Source organism: Malaclemys terrapin, chromosome 7 (genome assembly GCF_027887155.1).
Source record: "Malaclemys terrapin pileata isolate rMalTer1 chromosome 7, rMalTer1.hap1, whole genome shotgun sequence".
NCBI lineage: Eukaryota > Metazoa > Chordata > Testudines > Emydidae > Malaclemys > Malaclemys terrapin.
In genome coordinates, this window is record NC_071511.1 from 49,015,376 (window position 1) to 49,036,240 (window position 20,865).

Consider the following 20,865-nt stretch of genomic DNA (forward strand, 5'->3'; position numbering starts at 1 on the left):
GGTCTGCTCCGATGGTTACTGGCCCATCTTCAAAGGATTCATCTGCCAGGAGTCCCAGCTCTGGTTTGGGACAGTAGGGAGTAATCAATAACGTCTCCCTACTGTGCCAGGCCTTCAATAAATGTACATGGTATGTGTGTGTTTCGTGTCGCTGGCCAGGCAGCTTAACCTCATAGTCAACCAGGCCGATCCGCTGGGTGACTTCAAAAGGGCCTTGCCATTTAGCCAACAATTTGGACTCAGGTGAGGGCAACAGGATCAGGACCTAGTCTCTGGGTTCAAAGCTTCACAACCTGGCTCCCTTGTTGTAATGTTGGGCCTGACTCTGCAGTGCCTACTCCAGGTTCTCTCTAGCAAAGGTTCCTAATCTCTGCAACCTCTCCCATAACTGTAGAACATAATGGATGGCCCCCTTTCCCTGGGTCTCTTGTTCTTCCCAGCCCTCCTTCAGGAGGTCGAGGATACCTTGGGGTTGTCTTCCATATAAGCGTTCAGATGGAGAGAACCCTGTGGAGGCTTGGGGTACCTCCCGTATAGCGAACAGCAAGGACGGGAGTAATGTATCCCACTGTCGCCGATCCTCGTCCACCAATTTGCGTAGCATACTCTTCAAAGTCTTATTAAAACGCTCCACCAATCCATCCATCTAGGGGTGGTATAGGGATGACCTCAGGGCTCATATGCCTAAAAGATGGCAAAGGTCGGCGATCAAATGGGAAGTCACATTAGTTCCCTGGTCTGTCAAGATCTCGCGGGGTATTCCTACCCAGGAAAAGACTTTGAGTTCAGCGGCTATCTTAGGGGCAGTGGCCATCCGTAATGAAGAGGTATGAGGGGTGCCTTGAGTATTCCTTTCAGGCCCGACTGTTGGCATTCTGGGCATGTCCCGCAGTAATTTCTCACCTCTTGGTGAATCCCTGGCCAGAAGAATCATAGAATCATAGAATATCAGAGTTGGAAGGGACCTCAAGAGGTCATCCAGTCCAACCCCCCCGCTCAAAGCAGGACCAATTCCCAGCTAAATCATCCCAGCCAGGGCTTTGTCAAGCCGGGCCTTAAAAACCTCCAAGGAAGGAGACTCCACCACTTCCCTAGGTAACGCATTCTAGTGTTTCACCACCCTCCTAGTGAAATAGTTTTTCCTGATATCCAACCTGGACCTCCCCCACTGCAACTTGAGACCATTGCTCCTTGTTCTGTCGAATCGCTGCACCACCCACTGGAGGGTCTTTTCTCTTCCCAGATGCCCTGCCCAGGGCACCAAATGGGCAAGGTACAAAAGTCCCTGGCACAGCCTTCGAGGAACCAGCAATTGATGGAGTATTTCATGAGTTTGGGGCTCCTCCACAAGACGATAGAGGCGATCCCACCATACCTCAAAGTGTGGGCCTTGGGGTCTTCGGTGGCATGTTCCCAGGCATGCTTAAGTGTGGGATCCTTGCACTGTTCCTGGATAAAATCAGCATCCTGTTCCAGCTCTCCCTGTGCCTCTTCGAAAGAGGAATCTATCGACATCGGTTGGGGTACTGGGGTCTCGGTGGGTCTAGAGGTCCCTTCCCCAAGGACCTCATCCTCATGATCATGCCCAAGTAGCCCTCTCTGTACCTGGCTCCCACCTTCTCCTGTCGGGGGGTCCGGGGCGGCCTCCTGTAACAGTTCTCGGAACCATGGCCAGTCTCGCCCTAGGATCACTGGGTAGGCGAGCCTCGGGGTTATACCCACCAGGTGGTCGGCTCCTCAGTTTCATATTACCAGCATTACCCGGGCCATGGCATACGAATGTAGGTCACCATGGATACGTTGGACATAAATAGGGGTTCCATCTGGCTCCAAATTAGGCACAAGGTCACCCTGGACGAGGGTTTAACTACAACATGAGTCAATCAATGCTGTCGTAGAAACCCCTTCGATGAGCAGTGGGACCCCTAGTTTCCTTGGGCCCCTCTTCCGAGCCCCGGGGCTGGCATCCCAGACTTGCCTGTAATTACAGTCCATGTATGGGCAATCCCGATGAAAATGCCCTGCTTTACCACACTCATAACAGTGGTCTTGCAGCCCACTGGGTGGGGTGCCTATCCGATTCGGCTTAACCCCTCCAAGTGGCACCTCTTCCCACCGTATAGGGCCTCAGGAGGAAGGTGATTTCTGATTTGGTTTGGGGAGTTTGCCTGGGGTTTCCCATGGGCGTTGTTGCTCTCCTGTGGGTGTCAGCTGGGGCCTTCCCATGGTTACTGGGCTTCTCCCCACAGGTTTGCCCACCTTGCAGGGTTGGGGTTCTGTAGTCTCTGCTGACAACTAATCCTCCATCAGGGTTATTGCCTCCATAAGCGTCGCGGGGTGGTGTCTACGCACCCACTCCTTCCCTCCGGCTGGGAGGATTTGAGTGAACTGTTCCATGATTACCATCTCTGCCACCTGTGCCCCAGACTGCTTGTTGGGCTCTAGCCATCGCCAAGTGTAGTCCTGGAGATGTTGAGCCACCACCCATGGCCTGGCCCCCATCGGATACCGTCCCTGACAAAAATGTTGCCAATATCACTGCCCTACAGCCAAAATGCTTCTGAAATAAATGTAGTCAAACTTTACTAATTCTGGGTCACTGAGAACGAAAATGATGCTTAAAATTGTTGATTGGCTCTAGTTTTCAAAATATGCTATTGGGTCAGTATATATGACCCTTGACTTGGGAATGGCGGAGGATAAGTGAGTTATACAGGGAAGAGATCTCAATTTAAACCAGAAATGACTAAAATACATCTTTGACTGGATCTATGAATAAATCTATGACTGGGTTTGGACAGTACTTGCTTTTTAGGCAAAACCATGAATGATGCAATCTGAAACTGGTATTGCGTCATACATTATATGAATTGCATCATGTTATTCCTAGAAGTCCTGGATAATGCAATCATTACGAAGCTTACATCACTCTGCTGAACAAATTGCCCTATATCAGCTCTAGAAATCATACAGTGTCGTGCTCGCTTATTTGTCAGTGTTTGATTTTGCAAAGGGACACATTTCTGTTTAGCCAAAGTGAGCAGAGATGCCTCGTACTTGTGTGAATAGTGCAGATAACTTCTGCTATGTTTGTGGTGAAGTGACTTTTGCATCACAAAAGTGCAGTATAACCACTATGGTTAAGAAAGCCTATCACCTTTATTTTGGCTGCAAAATTGGAGATCAGGACAAGAGGTGGGCCCCACACATATCCTGCAACACTTGTGCAACAAATCTTCACCAGTGGTTGAACAGGAAAAGGAAATCTATCCCTTTTGCAGTGCCAATGATTTGGAGAGAGCCAACAGATCATACCAGCAATTGTTACTTCTGCGTGGTGCCTCCAGTTGGGAAAGGTGTGTCAAAGAAGAAAAAGTGGACTGTGCATTATCCAAACATTCCATCAGCTATACGCCCAGTACCCCACGGAGAAGGACTGCCGATTCCTGATGCACCAGAATCATTCTCACTTGAGTCAGATGAGAAAGAGGATGAAACTTCTGGTCCTGAACCATCAATGTCACAGGACCCACATTTTCTCCCATCCTCCTCCTCTGAACCACACCTCATAACACAAGGTGAACTGAATGACCTTGTCAGGGATTTGGAACTACCCAAGAGTAAGGCAGAGCTGTTGGGCTCCAGACTACAGCAGTGGAATCTCCTGGCAGGTGATGTTAGGGTTTCCATGTTCCGTGACCATCAAAAGGATCTTGTCCCATTCTTCTTCATGGAAGGTGATCTTGTAGCCTGCAACAACATCGATGGTGTGATGGCAGCCCTCAACATCGTTCACGATCCAGATGAGTGGAGACTGTTCATTGATTCATCGAAGATGAGTCTTAAAGAGGTTTTACTGCATAATGGCAATGTTTTGTCATCAATTCCAGTTGATCATGCAGTCCATATGAAGGAAACCTATGACATGAAACAACTTTTGAGGTGCATAAACTATGACCAACATCAGTGGCAGCTTTGTGGCGATTTGAAGGTTGTTGCTCTCTTGCTTGGTCTGCAGACTGGATACACAAAGTACTGCTGTTTTTTTCTGCAAATGGGATAGTCGTGCAAGAGATTCCCACTACATCAAGAAACATTGGCCACTCCGACAGTCATTGGAGCCTGGGAGGAAAAGTGTTCAGCATTCACCACTTGTTGAATCAAGGAAGATTTTGTTACCACCCTGTAGTGAGGCGGCCTGGCCCCCGACGGCCCCTGAAAGAGAGGAGCCTGCATTGGCACCCAAGTGGGCGGAGCCACCGCCACCTGTTCCCGTCCCCCGGAAGTCAAGGGGCGGGACAGGAAGTATAAGAGCCAGGCCCCAGCTCTCAGTTGGAGCCCAGCGGCCGGAGAGCCCAGACGTGCCGGTGCGAGCTCCGGCTAGGCCGAGCCTTCCCAGAGCCAGGTACCCGGACGTGGACGGACCGAGCCTCCCCAGAGCCAGATACCCGGACGCTGACCGACCGGACCTCCCCAGAGCAAGGTACCCCGAAGTAGACTGGCCGAGCCTTCCCCGAGCACGGTACCCCGAGGAGGGGCCCGAGCGCCCCCCTGACCGGAAACCGGAGGAGCAGCCCGACCCAGACGACCCTCTGCGAGCTGAGGAACCCATGGTGTGGGACCCCGCTGCCGAGCCCAGCGAGGAGCAGGTACCAATGGAGGGTGAAATGGAAAGCAGCCCGGGGGTAGCTGACCCCAGTCTAGCTACAACAGAGAGCGAACCAATGTCGGTGTGTTGCGGTCAGGACCCCACCGACACAGCGGCAGACTGGCTGCCACTCATAGGGCCCCGGGCTGGGACACAGTGGAGTGGGTGGGCCTGTGTCCCCCCTGCCACCCCACTTAACGGGTGGCAGCCTCCCCCTCCAGCCAGCGCTCTGGCACCGTAACTGAGCTATTGTTTTGCTGCCCTGAACTATTGCTTGTTGCCCCACCCTGACTGAGGGCCTGGGGCGTCCCGAGTTTGTCCGTGCTCAGCTCCTGATACCCAGACCTGAGCCCACCCCCTGAACTATTGTTCGTTGCCCCGCCCTGACTGAGGGCCAGGGCCTACTAACTCTGTTTGTGCTCAGCCTGCAGGAAGGTCCTGAGCCCCTGAACTATTATTTGTTGCCCCGCCCTGACTGAGGGCCTGGGCCTACTAACTCTGTTTGGGCTCAGCCTGCAGGAAGGTCCTGAGCCCCTGAACTATTATTTGTTGCCCTGCCCTGACTGAGGGCCTGGGCCTGCTAACTCTGTTCGGGCTCAGCCTGCAGGAAGGTCCTGAGCCGCTGAACTATTGTTTGCTGCCCCGCCCTGACTGAGGGCCTGGGCTTACTAACTTTGTTAGTCCTCCGCTCCCGTGACCCGGATCTGAACCCCCAGGACTATTGTGTGCTGCCCTGCCCTGATTGAGGGTCGGGCCTTAACTCCTGACTTTACTGCTCAGCCTGCAGGAAGGTTCTGAGCCCCCCTGGACTATTGTGTGCTGCCCCGCCCTGATTGAGGGTCGGGCCTTAACTCCTGACTTTACTGCTCAGCCTGAAGGAAGGCTCTGAGCGCCCTGGACTATTGTGGGCTGCCCTGCCCCTGACTAAGGGCCTGGGGCGTCCTGAGTTTGTCAGGGCTCAGCTCCTGATCCACGGACCTGAGCGCCCGAACTATTGTTTGTTGCCCCGCCCTGAGCTAGCGCGGGGGCTTGACTGACTTTGTAATCCCCAGCTCCGGCAGTGAGGACCGGAGCCCGGACCTGAGTTACTGCCGAACCCTGATGGAGAGCGGGAGCTCATTGCAGAGGCCGTGTACCTTTGGCCTAGCCCCTGCCAGAGGGGCGAAACCCCGAGACCGATCCAGGCCGTGTAGTGAGGCGGCCTGGCCCCCGACAGCCCCTGAGAGGGCCCGACCCCTGCACCGGACCTTTACACACCCTTACACATCAAGCTGGGTCTGATGAAGAACTTTGTCAAGGCCATTGACAAAACACAAGCAGCTTTCAAGTACCTCCGTGGAAAATTTCCAAGGTTAAGTGAAGCTAAGATAAAGGAAGGTGTCTTTGTTGGTCCTCAGATTCGTGAACTTCTTCGAGACGATGTATTTGACCATGCACTGCATGGCAAGGAAAAGATGGCATGGAAAGCCTTCCAGTTAGTGGCAATCAATTTTCTCGGAAACAACAAGGCAGACAATTACATGTTGTTGGTGGAAAACCTCCTCAAGGCATACAAAAGCCTTGGTTGCAACATGTCACTAAAGATAAATTTTTTGCATACAATCTCATCTAGATTTTTTTCCACCGAACTGTGGAGCAGTGACCGATGAGCACGGTGAGCGATTTCACCAGGACATTGCAACAATGGAGAAACGCTATCAGGGCAAATGGAGCCCATCAATGCTTGCAGACTATTGCTGGACAGTGACAAGAGATGCTCCATTTAATGAATACAAGAGACAAGCCAAGAAGCGCCGAGTAGACACTGAATAGGACTAAACTATGTACATAATAGTTTTTTGCCTTTTGTTTCATAATAAATTTTATTTATATAACCCTTTTGCTGATTTTTAAAGTGTTACATAAACCGGACAGGTGAAATATTATCATGTAAAGCAATCATAAACACATGAAAAGACCTAGGTTTACAATTTATGATTAAAACTCTACTATCTACACAATATACATAGACATAAAATGTAAAAACTTAAATATCTTAGAAACAGTAGCCAATCAGTTGTTTTAGTTGTCAGATTTGAATTCAGCACATCAAAATACATAATAAATAGCACATTTTATCTCTGAAGCGGACGACTTCTCAAAAATTGTAGACCAGTGTATGTCTCTGTACTGCTGCCGCTCTGGTCTAGTATGGCCGCCTTCACTGTTTCGTAGTCCAGGGCGTCTTGGGGGTCCAGGTTACGGTAGGCTGCCTGGGTTGGCCCCATTAAATAAGGGGCTAGCAGCGTAGCCCAGTGTCCTGCTGGCCATTGTGCAATGGTGGCCACCCACTCAAACGTGATGAGGAAGGCCTCAGGATCGTCCCCAGGCCCCATCTTCATGAGCCTTAGTGGGAGCCCAGGCAGAAGGGCGATATGATTGCTCTCTATAAATACATCAGAGGGATAAATACCAGGGAGGGAGAGGAATTATTTAAGCTCAGTCCAATGTGGACACAAGAACAAATTGATATAAACTGGCCATCAGGAAGTTTAGACTTGAAATTAGACAAAGATTTCTAACCATCAAAGGAGTGAAGTTCTGGAACAGTCTGCCAAGGGGAGCACTGGAGGCAAAAGACATATCTGGCTTCAAGACTAAGCTTGATAAGTTTATGGAGGGGATGGTATAATGGGATAGCCTAATTTTGGCAAATAATTGATCTTTGACTATTAGCAGTAAATATGCCCAATGACTTGTGATAGGATGTTAGATGGGGTGGGATCTGAGTTACTACAGAGAATTCTTTCCAGGGTGTCTGGCTGGTGAGTCTTGCCCACATGTTCAGGGTTTAGCTGATCGCCATATTTGGGGTCGGGAAGGAGTTTTCCCCCAGGGCAGATTGGCAGAGGCCCTGGGGTTTTTTTGCCTTCCTCTGTAGCATGGGGCACGCGTCACTTGCTGGAGGATTCTCTGCACCTTGAATTCTTTAAACCATGATTTGAGGACTTCAGTGGCTCAGATATAGGTTAGGGGTTTGTTACAGGAATGAGTGGGTGAGATTCTGTGGCCTGCGTTGTGCAGGAGGTCAGACTAGATGATCATAATGGTCCCTTCTGACCTTAAAATCTATGATTCTATGATTCATTCGGACAGTACGGCCTAGCTGCCAGAGTCTATGAAATGTGCCCCTACTGTCAGGCAGTGTGACCTAATGGCCAGAGTTCACGCACCGCTGACCCAGCAGTGGAACAACCAGCTACCAGCTCAGCGGGGAGTCCCACGAAACACGCCAAGCTTACCTCGGTGGGAGATACCACTCCGACACCACCCCTGGTCACTTCCTACCGCAGTCTCAGGCATTGTAGTCCAGGAGGCGTTGGGATCTCTTAGTTCCCCCAGCACCCTGGGGCTCCATGGGGTCTGAGGCTGTGATCCAAGTCTCCGCTCCCCTCTGGCACAGGCTGGAGCCTGTCCTCAGCAGGAACTCCTGGCGCCCTCCCTGACTGAGCTGGGCCGCTCTCTTTTATACTGGTACACCTGGAGCATGCCCAGTAGAGAGAAGGGGGCGTGGCTTCCTCAGCGCACAATGTGGCATTAACCCCGTCCAGTGCGGGGCGAGTGCGCCCCATCACAGGCAGGTATAGCGGGGGAGGGGAAGGGCTGCAGGTGAAGACTGAGAGGCATCAGCAGAGCTGTATAGGAAATCTGGGCCTGGGATAGCGGGGGGAATTGCAGGTCAGGATTGAAGTGGATGGATTAGCAGAGCTGTGGTATCAAAGGTGTTGCGGGGTGTTGCAGGTTGGGTTGAGCTGCTGAGAATGCCCAGGGCCGGAGTAGCGGAAGTTTGCAGATTGGGAATGAGGTGCATTGGCCGAGCTGCAGGGGAAAGCTTGTACCAAGGTTTCCTTCAGTTGGTTCTGGCTCAAGCCAGTTCTACCAGCTTTGCACTTCGTGAGCACTTTATCTATTCCACGACATCCGGGTTTAAACACACTCTGTTTAGGAACATAGGAGTTGCCATTTGGAGCACATCAGCACTCCCTCTTGTCCAGCACCTTGTCTCTGTCTGGAGCCAATACCAGATGTCTCTGAGGAAAGTATAAACTGCCCCATACTACACAGTTATGCACTAGCATGTCCAAGGTGGGGAATTTCATACTCACCCTGGTTGTCTTATGTCCTGAAGCTGGTGCCCCTTATGATGATTATCCTAGCTAGTGAGACTGCAGCTATTCGTAGAGATCTCTAATGCTGTCCTGAATTGTACAAGGCTCACCACCTGCACCTCCCATCCTTAAATTATATATGTATATAATATACTGGCCACCATTAAAAACTAAATGCCCACTGTTCCTGCTACCTGCAGAGTCCATGGTATCTTCCTCTACTCAGGAGAAAACATTGCACCGTAGGAGCTGCAAACTAGCAACCATGATTTTCAGTGGCACCCACTGTACATAGTACACAAAACTGCACTGAAAGGACATTATAAAGGTTGCAAAGTCAAGTGCTCAAAAGTTCTGTAATGCCAGAATTAAGGTGGCCCTGTGCCACCTTAATTCAGTCCCTTTGTGCATATGCCTTATGACACAGTCTTTAATTACATGAAATCACCCCCCCCCCCCCCGCCCCAAAAGAACCCTATTACACTGATTTAAATGGCTGGGGCACAGAAAGTCTTTAATATGAGGAGAAAACACAAATAGTTTAGGCCCCTGTTCAGCAAATCACTTAAGAATGTGCTCAGTTTAAAGCACTGACATCACTGGAACGTAAGCATGTGCTTAAGTGATTTGCTGAATCGGAGCCTTAAAGAGGAAATGGTAAAAAGGGAAGGAGGGGGTGGGACAAAGGCATATAAAATAACAGTGGTCCAGAGACGGTCACTAGGGCGCTCTGATTTAGTGTCTTAGCACAAGAACAAGACAATGGCTGATTCAATTAAAAGGAAACACATCTGAAATGGATTGAAGGAAATACTGGGGTTTTTTTACCTGTGCTTGATGAGCCTGTGGAACTTCCCACCACAGGAAGCTGTAGCAGCCTCCAAGTCAGTGTTACCAACTTTTGTGATTTTGTACGTCACGCAATATTTATTGTTGTTCTTAAAGTCCCAGCACCTGGAGTCCTGTGATTAAATCTGATTTTTAAGATGGTGGTGGTTTTTAATAAATTTCTAGCCCTTCTTTACAAACTTATCTCCATAATTAAGGAAAGGATCAAAAACCAGAGAGCAAAGAAAAATAATGTACATTTATCGGTCTTTAAAAATCTCGTGATTTTTTTTAAGCCAGTCTGTTTTATTTTTGGAGACTGGAATCATGAGTTTTGATTCCGCTTAAGACTGGCGATATTGTGAGTGGAGATCGATGCATCCTATGATGGCTACACCCTCCTCCCACCCCCTCTGCCCATTTGTCTGTCTCTTGCCCTTGCTGCATCTTGCCGTGTAGATTGTGAACTCCCTGGAGGAAGGATAACCTCCTTATTCTATGTGCAGCACTGAGGACCTTGGCTCCCTTATGGAGCCCCTATTGTGATACAGATAATAAGAATTTAGAAGGGCTTAGGTAGCAAGTCCCAGTACAGACTGCATAAACATCCTGCTTTGTAATGATCACAGAAGAGACTTTTTTCCTCTTCACTTCTTGGGTTCCTTTCAGATCAGATGAACCAACTGGTCCACTTAATCCACCTTCATTACAATTTATATCTGACTACTAAAGAGAGGGCTACTTATTCCCAAGGAGCCCAGAGCTCTGTCACTCCTGCTAGCTGTCCTGTCTATTGCTTTCTGGCCATAACAGACATACGGATAGAGAGGAGCTAAAGTAATGGATCAGGGTCTGTCTCTCTCACAAGTGAGAGTGCCAATCAATTCACTGCACACTTTGGGGGCTATAAACAAGAGTCTATTGGACTATTTCTCAAGTGTGCCAATAAGTAACTGTTTTGTTTTCTTTAGAATCGTCTCTAATGCTACAACATTAATCAGGATCTAATTCTGCTTTTTAATGTCTAAATAATTTCCCATCACCTTTACCCAACCAGGTATATATGTTGGAGGCAGTATTGTGTGGCCAAGATGGATCTGATTATCAGACATGTCAGAGTCAGTGACTGGGTTTCAGTGGTCCTGCGGGCGACCCCCGGCTGCCAGGAGGAGTTGTGGGTGCAGTATCTCTGAAAATCAGGCCTCGCATTTTCCAAGAATCAGACTTTATTTGTATATGTATGTATTTCATACAAAAGCTATGTTAAAAGAACATTATTAAAGCTGCAAAGTCAAGTACTCAGATGTCAGGAAATTCCAGAATGAAGGTGCCTGTGCAACCTGAATTCCAGCCCTCTTGTGCATACATTATGATACAGTCTGTAATTACATGATCACATACTGTTTTTTTCCACAGGACCCCTGTTTCATTTGGTGCACAGGATGGATGGTGCTCAGTTAATGACCAGCTGTGTAATATTTTGTTTTCTCATCGTTCAGTGTGTGGTCTTAGGCCCTATTTTACTCCATGCTATTCGAACCTTGCTCTGGAGATAGAATTGTTAATTTCCTTGAGGGTTTTTCTGTGGCACACATCAACATTGTATCTGAGGGTCTCACAAACACTAGTTAATCTTCACAACACTCCTGTAATGATATCCCCATTTTACATATGGGGAACTGAGACAATGAAATTAAGGTCAGATTTGTCAACTATTTTTTATTTATTATTTGAAAATTGTTATTAAACCTTCATGGTAATATAATACAAAATACATTTTGAAACAAAAAGTAATTTTGAAACAAAAGAATTGAAGGGGTTCATTTATCGAAATGCTTTGTATTGATTTTTTTTTTTAACGAAATGTTGTCAAATTGATAATTTCTGTTGGAAGATATTCAACCATCTGTAGTATTTGTCTATTGCATTGTTTGCAGAATCTAGGTACTTAAAACAAGGCATTAAATAGTTAGGGCTATCCATAATCTTACACTGGCCACAATTATAAACAAACCCAGTATTCTTATCAAGTCTAGAGAGAGGCATATTTCAGCACTGCAGTTTTAACTGTGATTCAGAATAAATACTTTTCTTTCATCAGCAGTTCTTCTTACATCAGCAATCTCAGCATATAAACACAGCATAAAACCTTCTGGAAAATGAAACACAGAAACTATGGCCACAGTCCTGCGATTGGATATACACACACGTTAATGATGCACATTTATCAGCCCCACATGCAAGTCCTCATACAGAATTAGATATTACACACTTTTCCTATTAAAATAGCTACTGTATAGAATTCTGTTCCCCCGTTATTCCCCAACATTCAACTGTCAGTTGATAACTCTATTAACTGATCTTTCCCCTTTAATGGTATCCCTTGAAAGAAAATGTTTGGATCCCAAAAACAAGATAAAAATGAAACAATACAACGGAAACAGACTACAAGTCTATAGCTGAGAGGGTTGTATTGTGATGAAATATGCATTCCTTTATATTTTGACAAGAATAAAGTAAGTTTCTAATGTGAATAGTATAAGATTTATGATTGTTAGCTGTTTGTTGCTTTGCTTTTAAATGCCTAGGCATTGAAATGCTGTTAACAATTCCTTGCTCTTCTCTACCCTAAATCTCAATGCACTTTACAAAGGAGGGCAGAATCATTATTCACATTTTACATATGGGGAAACTGAGGCACAGAGAAGAGGAAGTGGTTTGCCCAAGGTCACCCAGCAGGCCAGTGGCAGAGCCGGGAATAGAACCCACGTGTCCAGAGACCCAGACCAGTGCCCTGTGGTCAATCCGCTCCTGTCACCTTAACTGGGGTTTGAAACAGTGGGTGAAATCCTCATCCCACTTAGGTCAAGGGCAAAACTCCCAGCTTCAGGAGTTAATTCCAGGAACTGTGCCAGCAATGCAAGGGGGTGTCTTGAACTAGAGACTGCTGTGTTTTGCTGCATATTGGCTTGAGAGGGATAACCAGAACAGCCAGAGCTAGGGTAGTTAATGCTAAAAGATAAGTGTTTTGGAAGGCTATAAAAGGGGCTGTCACTTAGGGTGACCAGATGTCCCGATTTTATAGGGACAGTCCCGATATTTGGGGCCTTTTTTTTATATATATATATATGGGCTCCAACTAGCCCCCACCCCCGTCCTGATTTTTCACACTTGCTATCTGATCACCCTACAGTCACTGGTAGGGGTTAGGACGGGAGCTCCGTGGGGGCAGATTATCCCACACTTTCCTACTGCAGGAGTCTCATTTCTTCCTCTGAAGCAGAAATCAGCCACTGTGTGAGGCTGGAGGGGTCTCGGTCTGATCCAGAGAATTCCTGTGTTTCCTGTGACTTCCTGTGACTATCAGTGCTGAGTTTCACTAGCCAGCCCAGCATTCCCCGGAGTGTGGGACATGCCACCTGGGGACACAAAGGCCCAGCTGGGGTGGGCATGGAATGGGCAAGTCCTGACATGTGGCGGGGGTGTAGGGGAGGCATGATTGCTTTTATCTTAATGCTGGGAAAGGGGTGGGGAGGACAGCTTTTTAAAGCATGGAGAAGACTGCCCTAGCCTGTGTGATGCTGCCAGGCCATGATGTTCCGCTCCACCTGCTACCCTTGGGTCCCTTTTGTCTGGTATCTCACTGTCACGTCAGCCATCCTATTGGCTAACAGACTAGCTGTGTCCCTGTTATCCTGCAGGCTTACACAGACACATAGGGCCAGATCATGGCTATAGTTATGCAAAGTGGGGGAGGGCACAAGGAGACCCTTACCTACCTTACTGGCTCATGTGGAGGCAGCCAGCGCCTGTCTTTGTACAGGTCGTCTGTGCATGTAGTCCCTGACTGCACACAGGCGGGCAAGCTGTTGCTGACATGCATTGTGACTCTGTCTCCATAAATCCAAGGGCATGGTTAGGACCGTGCCTGTTCCATATCCACTAGTGCTTGGACGCCAGCTTTGGGAAAGGGCACCTGCACCCTTTCCAAGCACGGTGCTCACGAGGCTTCAGTACACAGCTGGCAGAATGCCTCCTGTGATTATCACCAGGGCTGTGTACCTCCCACGCTACATCTGTGGCTGGAAAGATGTAACCTCGCCCATCGGGAGAAATGGACAGAGGAGGAAGCATGGGATGAGCAAGAGAATTCTCCTTCTCTTCCTCACCTCTTTGTTTGCTTGCAGGGATAAGGTTGGCACATTTTACCTGATCTTCCATTCTATTCAGTGTCTCCGAATAATGAACGCTAACCATTCTTTCTCACGCTTTGTGCTCCACAGCCATTAACAGTGGCTGAATTGTTCTGTGTTACACATCAATTTACAGGAGAGTCAGAGGAATTCCTAATGGGAGGGTATAAAAATTATCACATCAGTGCATTATCATGATCAGTGTGGGTTTGCATTGGCAATGTGACATTTGCGGCCTGTTATATTGGTGAATTGGGACCTGCTGCATGGCAGAAACTCACTGGCTGAGTTTCTTTTTTTTTTTTTTTTTTTTAAGTGGGTGGGTTACATCTCCTTAATCTGCTTGGCTTCTCCCATTGCCTCTCAGGTTTGTTCTCTCTCTCGTGCGGCTGTCTGGATATATCTGTATTGCTGCTAAGCCACGACAGGTAGAGATGGTACAGAGAAACCAGTGCAGTGGGTGGGAGAACAGAGGTTGTTGGCAGTGATGGGGCTGGTAGGGCCCAATTAACACCCACCTACTTGCATGCTAAAGCACTCTCCCCTGGCTTGACATTTTGGTGGCACCAGTTCTTTTCCACAGCATCGCAAGGTGCTTATCTCTGATTCCTGCAGCACCACCAATTCTCCCATCACATGCCCCCTAGCCAGCTGCAATATCATGTCTCTGCCTGTATTGATCTGAGCATTTCTAAGGCTCTTCTATCACCCCAGGTTCCTATATTGGCACCCACCACAGAGCACCTAGGCACCAAACCCAACGTGAACAGTGGCACGACGTATGGGTGAAACCCTGGTCCTGTTCCAGGCAATTGGAAAACTCCCATTGAGTTAAATGGGACTGGGATTTGGCCCTCTGTTTTTATTTCAAACATGTCTCAGATCTAACTGTGGGAAATTCTCTCCTTTCTTGAAAATAGCTAATCTTCTCACTGCCTTCTGGAGGAAGCTAAAATAGGAGCTCCTTGGGAGAGACTCCTAGCCAGTTGGCCCATTCTTGGTACTCTACAGCAGTCCCTTGGCCATCTTATTTGGTTTTACATGGAACAATTTGGATCCCAATTAAGTTGTGGAAGGCAACATTAAAAGAAAACAATTGGCCACATAATAGCAACAGAGTCACATGTGCACCTATTGTGTTAATGCCCCCTAGAAAATGATTTTGGGTCACAGTTCTCTGGATCTTTTGTACAAGAAGTCAAAAAATTACCAGACAAGTCACTTAGTATCTTGACTCTTGCGCCCTTAGTAGCAGCTTGGGAACATCTTACAAAGGCTTTGAGGACAAGTGCCTTTCCCTTGGCTTTAAACTGAATGTGCAGAATGGAAAGAGCCGTTAGCAAAGCCCAAATTTCTCATCTGGATTCAGAACGCCCATATGAGTCAGTGTGGGTGCCAGGGTGTATCTAAGGGCGCAGTTGGCCCTGTGAGTATAGTGATCAAATGTGAAATAGTTGCTGACGGGGCGTGTAAAGAGGCACTGACAGACATATGGGAAACTGGTGCTAACAAAACTGGACATTTTGAGCATGCAGCTTCCTTTGCTTATTACGACAATGAATTATTAATGCAATGATTTTATCACTCTCCTCAGACTAGTTATTTCAGTAGCTTCCTGGTTTTCAGTGAGGGGTTCTGTTGGCTTCAAGTCACTTAGTTTGCTTTTCCTTCATTATAGGATTCCTTGAGCATTGTTAGTCTGATTATAATTTTTCAGTAAAACACGTGAATAACAGCAGCAAAACAGCTAGGACCTTTACCACTTGTCGTCATTAAAGATCACCCAGCTCTTTTCACCTTGTGGGGGGGTACAGTATTGTTCTTCACTCTCTGCCCTAAACCCTGCGTAGGGTGGCTGTGCATTTTAAGCCATGCCAGTGATGGCTGTACGGTTCTTGTACACACCATAGTTGGAGATTCTAGGCATTTTGGATATTGTCTGTTATTAGGGCAAATCAATCAGACAGTTGCCTGAGTGTAAACACAAAAAGGACTATATGTAGGTAGTAGGGCCTGCAATGAGCAATGTCTTTGACTTGATGTATCTCACTAACTATTGTATTGTTTGTTGTGGTAGCCTCATGGCTAATTAACCTCTTTACGTATTAGCCACTTAGTTCCTGGATCTGAGCTCAGGCGTGCATGGCACATATTCCCCGAGAATCCCATAAAGCCAACAGCTGCGTGTGAGCTAGTGGGGTGTGTCTGATTTTACAAGGCTGCAGTGATACGCATGTTGCACCTGAGATCAGACTTAACGTGCTCATCACCTGGGAAACATCACCACTGTGAGCAGAGGAAGTGTCTATCTGGGGAAGCCAGTCTTGTGCGACTCTAACACTGACAGATGAGGGTGGTAAGAAGTCAGATCCATTCCTTTGGTGCTGTTAAGGGCAAGTAGAGGCAGATCCTGAAGTACACACCCCATTCTCCCAGAGTAAGATATGGCCCATGCTGGAAACCGCATGGGCTCTGTGCTACACACACACCCACACACCCTTTACACAGCCAGTTGTGTTTGCCCTTGTCATCTGACCTGTGGCCCTGGAAGGTCTGGGCTGGACTCACCACACACATCTGGAAAGGGGCCACTCCTCTTACCTGCCCTGCTGGCACACAGCTCTTGGTTCTGGGCTACTGGGCTGTGGGGGGAGGTTGTGCAATTTATTTTGCTTTCTGTTTTTAATTTACTTAGTGATGCAGAATTGATCCCCCTTGGATATCTCCGGGCTCTTGATACTTGTGCCTTTCAGCTCAATTAAAAGAGCCAACCACAGCTACTTCTTGGTGCTTTATTATACAAATTGACTCGCCTGGCTTTCTTTCCTTTATTTCTTTTTCTCCTCCTGCCCTGCCATGCTGTAGATCGCACGATGGGCCCATGACATCTGAGGCTGCTGTCCTCTGCCGGCTGCCTCAGAAATCCCGCTTTCCACAGCCCCGTATGGAGCTGAGCAAGCAACAGGGAATGGGAAAGCTGCAGAGGAATGAGAGGAGATACACAAATGAATAGAGGGAAAGCCCTAGGGAACATCCCAGGGCCCTGGACCCAGAGGCCCAGAGTTGGATGGGAGCTCTCTGGGTCAGCATTGCTGAGGAGCAGGCCAGAATGGGCACATAGCTAAGGGGAGGGATGGTAAAGGCTGCCCATTGTGTTACTGCTCCCTGCCCTTGGCAATTCACAGATCAGTATCAGAGCCCAGTGCTAAGGGCTGCTTCTCTGATCCAGGGGTGGGTATCGGAGAAAGTGGCCTCCAGGCTCTCGGGAAAGGAGCCGTAATGGTCACCATGCGCTGTAGAGAGGGGTCAGGGCAGTGGGGAAGACAGACAAACCCAGCAGTGCGGGGTTAGGTGAGAGGCTGAGGGCACTGCCCAGTGGATGCTTGTGTTGGGACAGGGATGGCAGAGCCCTGTTCTGGCTCTCGAGGGAGACTTTTGATCCTAACCACAAAGAAAAACTAATGATTTCTAGCCCAGTATAGTACATGTTGGGAGTATTGGGAGCATGGTCTGTATTACACTGTTTGCTCATCCGGTCCTGATTGTACCTGAAACTCCAGGTACACACGCAACCAGCTTCCCCAGCCCCGCCTCAGCTCCACAATAGATAGAAATCAGAGCACTACCAGCCCAGAAAAGACTAGCAGTCTGGCCCCGTACACTCCCTCCCCACTATAGACTAACCGTCTAGCTCCTGTACTCTGCCTCCCCACCATAGTGGAGGAGACCAATGGTCCATCTAGCCTGCTTTGCTGTCTCTGATAGTGGCCAATGCTGGCTGCTCAACAGAAGGGCGAAGAGTCGCCTGATGGCCCTGCTCTCTCTCAGGTGCTGGGGTTTGCTGCCTAGTCCCCATCAGCAGTGCTGCACATTCTGTTTTTACTCACGTGCCCTAGATGGCCAGCGAATTCATGTGCCTCGGTTGGGAGCCCCACTTGAGGCACAAGGTCTGGCTGTCAGAGGTGTTGAACACCAATAGCTCCCGGGGGTGGCCACTGGAGCAATGGCTGCTCAGTGCTTCTGAAAATCAGGCCCGTGGTGTCTCAGGATGGAAACCTAGAGCTGCCCGACCCCTTTGAAAATTTGGGCCTAACTTTTCTTTAGACAGCCCCACGCTATATCCCTCAGCCATGTCCCCTGGTGAAGTAAGGCCTGTTCCACCCAAGTGTGAATGGAGTAGCTGCATGCTGTCTTCTTGCAGTAAGCAAAGAAATTGTTCACCCCCTTTTTGCGCAACTCTTGTTCCTCTCACTTTTCACATTCTGGGCCGGGCCAGCCGTGTTGCATGGGGTAACGTAGCTGCGTGGGAAGACAGCACACCTTATCCCCCCCCCCGCCCCTCCCCCCAGTCGTGCCAGGCCCTGCCTCTTGCTTCCCTTTCCAGGGATGATGTTGATGCTGCACTCACTTGTATTGAAGACTCTCCTCTTGCTCTGGATATGTAGATGATATTTTAAAATCTCGTACATTCTGAAGGAAGGAGCTGGCTCCCGTGTCTGTGCTTAACCTGTTCTTGCAGTAAACCTCGTTAGGCTGCCGTTAAATGCCATCTTGGTATGAGAGCCTCCCTACCGCAGTCAGTGATTAAAGGCAGAGCTGCCGAGATATCTTCCCTGATTCCTCTCCCTGTTCCTCAGCCCATGGGAACGGCTGGTGTGTTGCAGATCAGCTCAATGCTGTCCAACTGACTCTCCTGGGCTTTTGCACTCGAGGTGTAAAAATAATCTGGTGTGACATGAGAGGATTAATCAGCTCTGGACAGAGACACTAACTCCCTCGCCATCTCAGGGGCTATGGACTGTCCACAGAGTGGCAGCAGCTAGGGTTGGCTGTGGCTAACTGCCTTCTCTCCATCTGCTCTGGAGACCTGAGTTCAATTCCTGTCCTAAGTCACGACTGAAAAGCTAGGTTTATCGATATGCAAAGCGAGCAGTGTCTGTGTGGATTTAGTTAAACTGGTTCAGATCCCTGTATAGACGCTTATCTCACTGTGAGTGGCTTATTTCAGCTCAGCTTAAGTCAGTAAGGAACTGACGAGGGCAAAACAGCAAGAAGCCTGCTTTAAACTGAAATGACAGCCCTTTGCACCCGTTTAATGGAGTCGTTTTCATATCAAAGCTTTAGTTAGACTGCGTACGTGTGTGTGTAAGTATAGACAAGGGCTGTGGTTAGTGGGTGGGTTCCTCCTCCTTCTCTCTTGCCCTTCAAGAAACAAAGGGAGGGATCCCATTGCAAGATCTTTTGCAGCCCCTTGGTTGCTTCTTCTTGTCCCGTTGTGAGTTAGTGATGGGCACTAGGGGGGCAGTGGAAGCCCCTTGCAGCCTGGAGCTCTGAGGGGGGAGCCTGTGCTGTAAGATCTCCACAGATCTTTAATAGTTTGATTTACGTAGCTGCGCTGTCCTGATGCTGATGCAGTGTCCGGTCACAGAGGCTGCTGAAAACACTCTCCCACAGACAGAGAGAGAGAGTGTGTGTGTGTGTGTGTGTGTGTGTGCGCACACACAACGCATCCTCCGCAGGTGAGCCTGTTCTAGCCTCCAGAGAGCTGGATCTTTGACTCAGGCTCAACTCCTGGTGTCAGTGGCCCCATAGGAGCTGATGCCCTCCTGGGGTGGGATGAGCTCAAATCAGCTGTGTCCTGGCTGTTGCAAAACATGTTCTCTTCTCTGTGGTCACTTCTTCTCTCTTGTTTTATTTGCAGAGACTCGCTGGTGCGGCTGAGAAGTTCCAAAAAGCCCACCGCTGGCAGGACAACATCAGGGTAAGGCTCTGACTCTCCCTACAGGTGTTGTGACCTTTTTAATGGGCTCGTCTCACTGTGTCTCTGTCTTGCACTATGTTTCCCAGGGTAGAATTTAGCCCTACCCATAGCATGTAAGCCCTGAAACCACTGGAGTTCTATGGGAATCATTGAGGCAGAATTTGGGCCTTCCAGTTCTTTCTTTCTTGGTTTTATCTCAGTCTTTGTGGTTTTTCTCCCTCTCCTTCTCCCCATCTGCTAGCTTTTCATTCACGACTTTCTTTCTCTCTCTCTCTCTGTCCACTCCCTCACTTGCGCTGTGATTTTTAAAGCAAGCTGTGTCCATGACACTCTGTTCATCTCTGCAAGTTCAGACACATTGCCCTGCTCCTCGTCTTCTGTCCCTGCTGCCTGCCAGCCCTAATGAAAGTGAATGAAGTAATTTTAAGCTTGTTTCCAGCATTGCTTCTGTCTGTGCATGCAGGTAATAAGAGCAGTCAGAAGACAGAAGGTGAAGGTCAAGCTAATGGTTAAACACTTTGGTATTGAGTTCCTGTGGAGAGCTCCCTAGAGAATTTACATCTTCGCCATCTCAGTAGACGAGTCATCTGCATGGTCATCAGGGACCCTATCTGGAGGGGCATGCTCGGTGCAGTAGGGGGTCTTGTGTTAAATGACAACAGATGCGCACACACACACTTGTGTGCCTATTTTTCTATTGCCAGACAGTATTTCCGATTTGGGGTTGGTTCTGGGGGAAGGAGTAATTGAGGCTGGTGCAGGGAAAATGTTGTTTTAATGATTGCATTTGACTTTGTAATTATGGCAGTGATAAAGCGCAGCAGGAATCTGAAGGATTCTGCCTGGAAATGCTCTCAAATTATAACAATAATACAAAAGGAAGAAATGGTTGTTTTCCTTTCAGTGCAAATGGAGTCTGGAAAAAAAAAAAAACCTCTGAGAGACCAACCCCCAGATTTTGTGACCATTCCTCACTTTGAGGAGTACCTTACTCCATGAATAACCCCAGGCTAACATAAGACCACCACCCCAGAGAAACCACCTCTTGCACTGTCAAAAAGATATTGGCCCAGCCTGTGTCTCCAGCAGGTTCCTGTCCCCTCTGTGTTTTTATGCCTATCACAGCAGCCAGATGTGGCCAAACTCTCGCCATCTGTAAAATGGGGTTAAGGATCTCCTCCTTTGGGAGCACTTTGAGATCTGTGCATGAAAAGCACAAGAGAAGACCTTGGAGGTGTTAGTATTATCTCGATGGAATGAACTGGCCATCTCTATTTCTAAGGAACA

The 20,865-nt window shown here is 48.4% G+C and overlaps 1 protein-coding gene across 2 annotated transcripts in view; it reads left to right on the top strand.

The window, feature by feature from the left end:
- CACNA2D2 (calcium voltage-gated channel auxiliary subunit alpha2delta 2) overlaps positions 1–20,865 on the top strand; it is a 597,809-nt gene that overhangs the window by 312,043 nt on the left and 264,901 nt on the right. For both annotated transcript variants that reach the window (XM_054035873.1, XM_054035874.1), the window contains exon 4: positions 19,519–19,578. In XM_054035873.1, the coding sequence (XP_053891848.1) occupies positions 19,519–19,578 (60 nt within the window). The remainder of the gene's footprint in view (positions 1–19,518; positions 19,579–20,865) is intronic.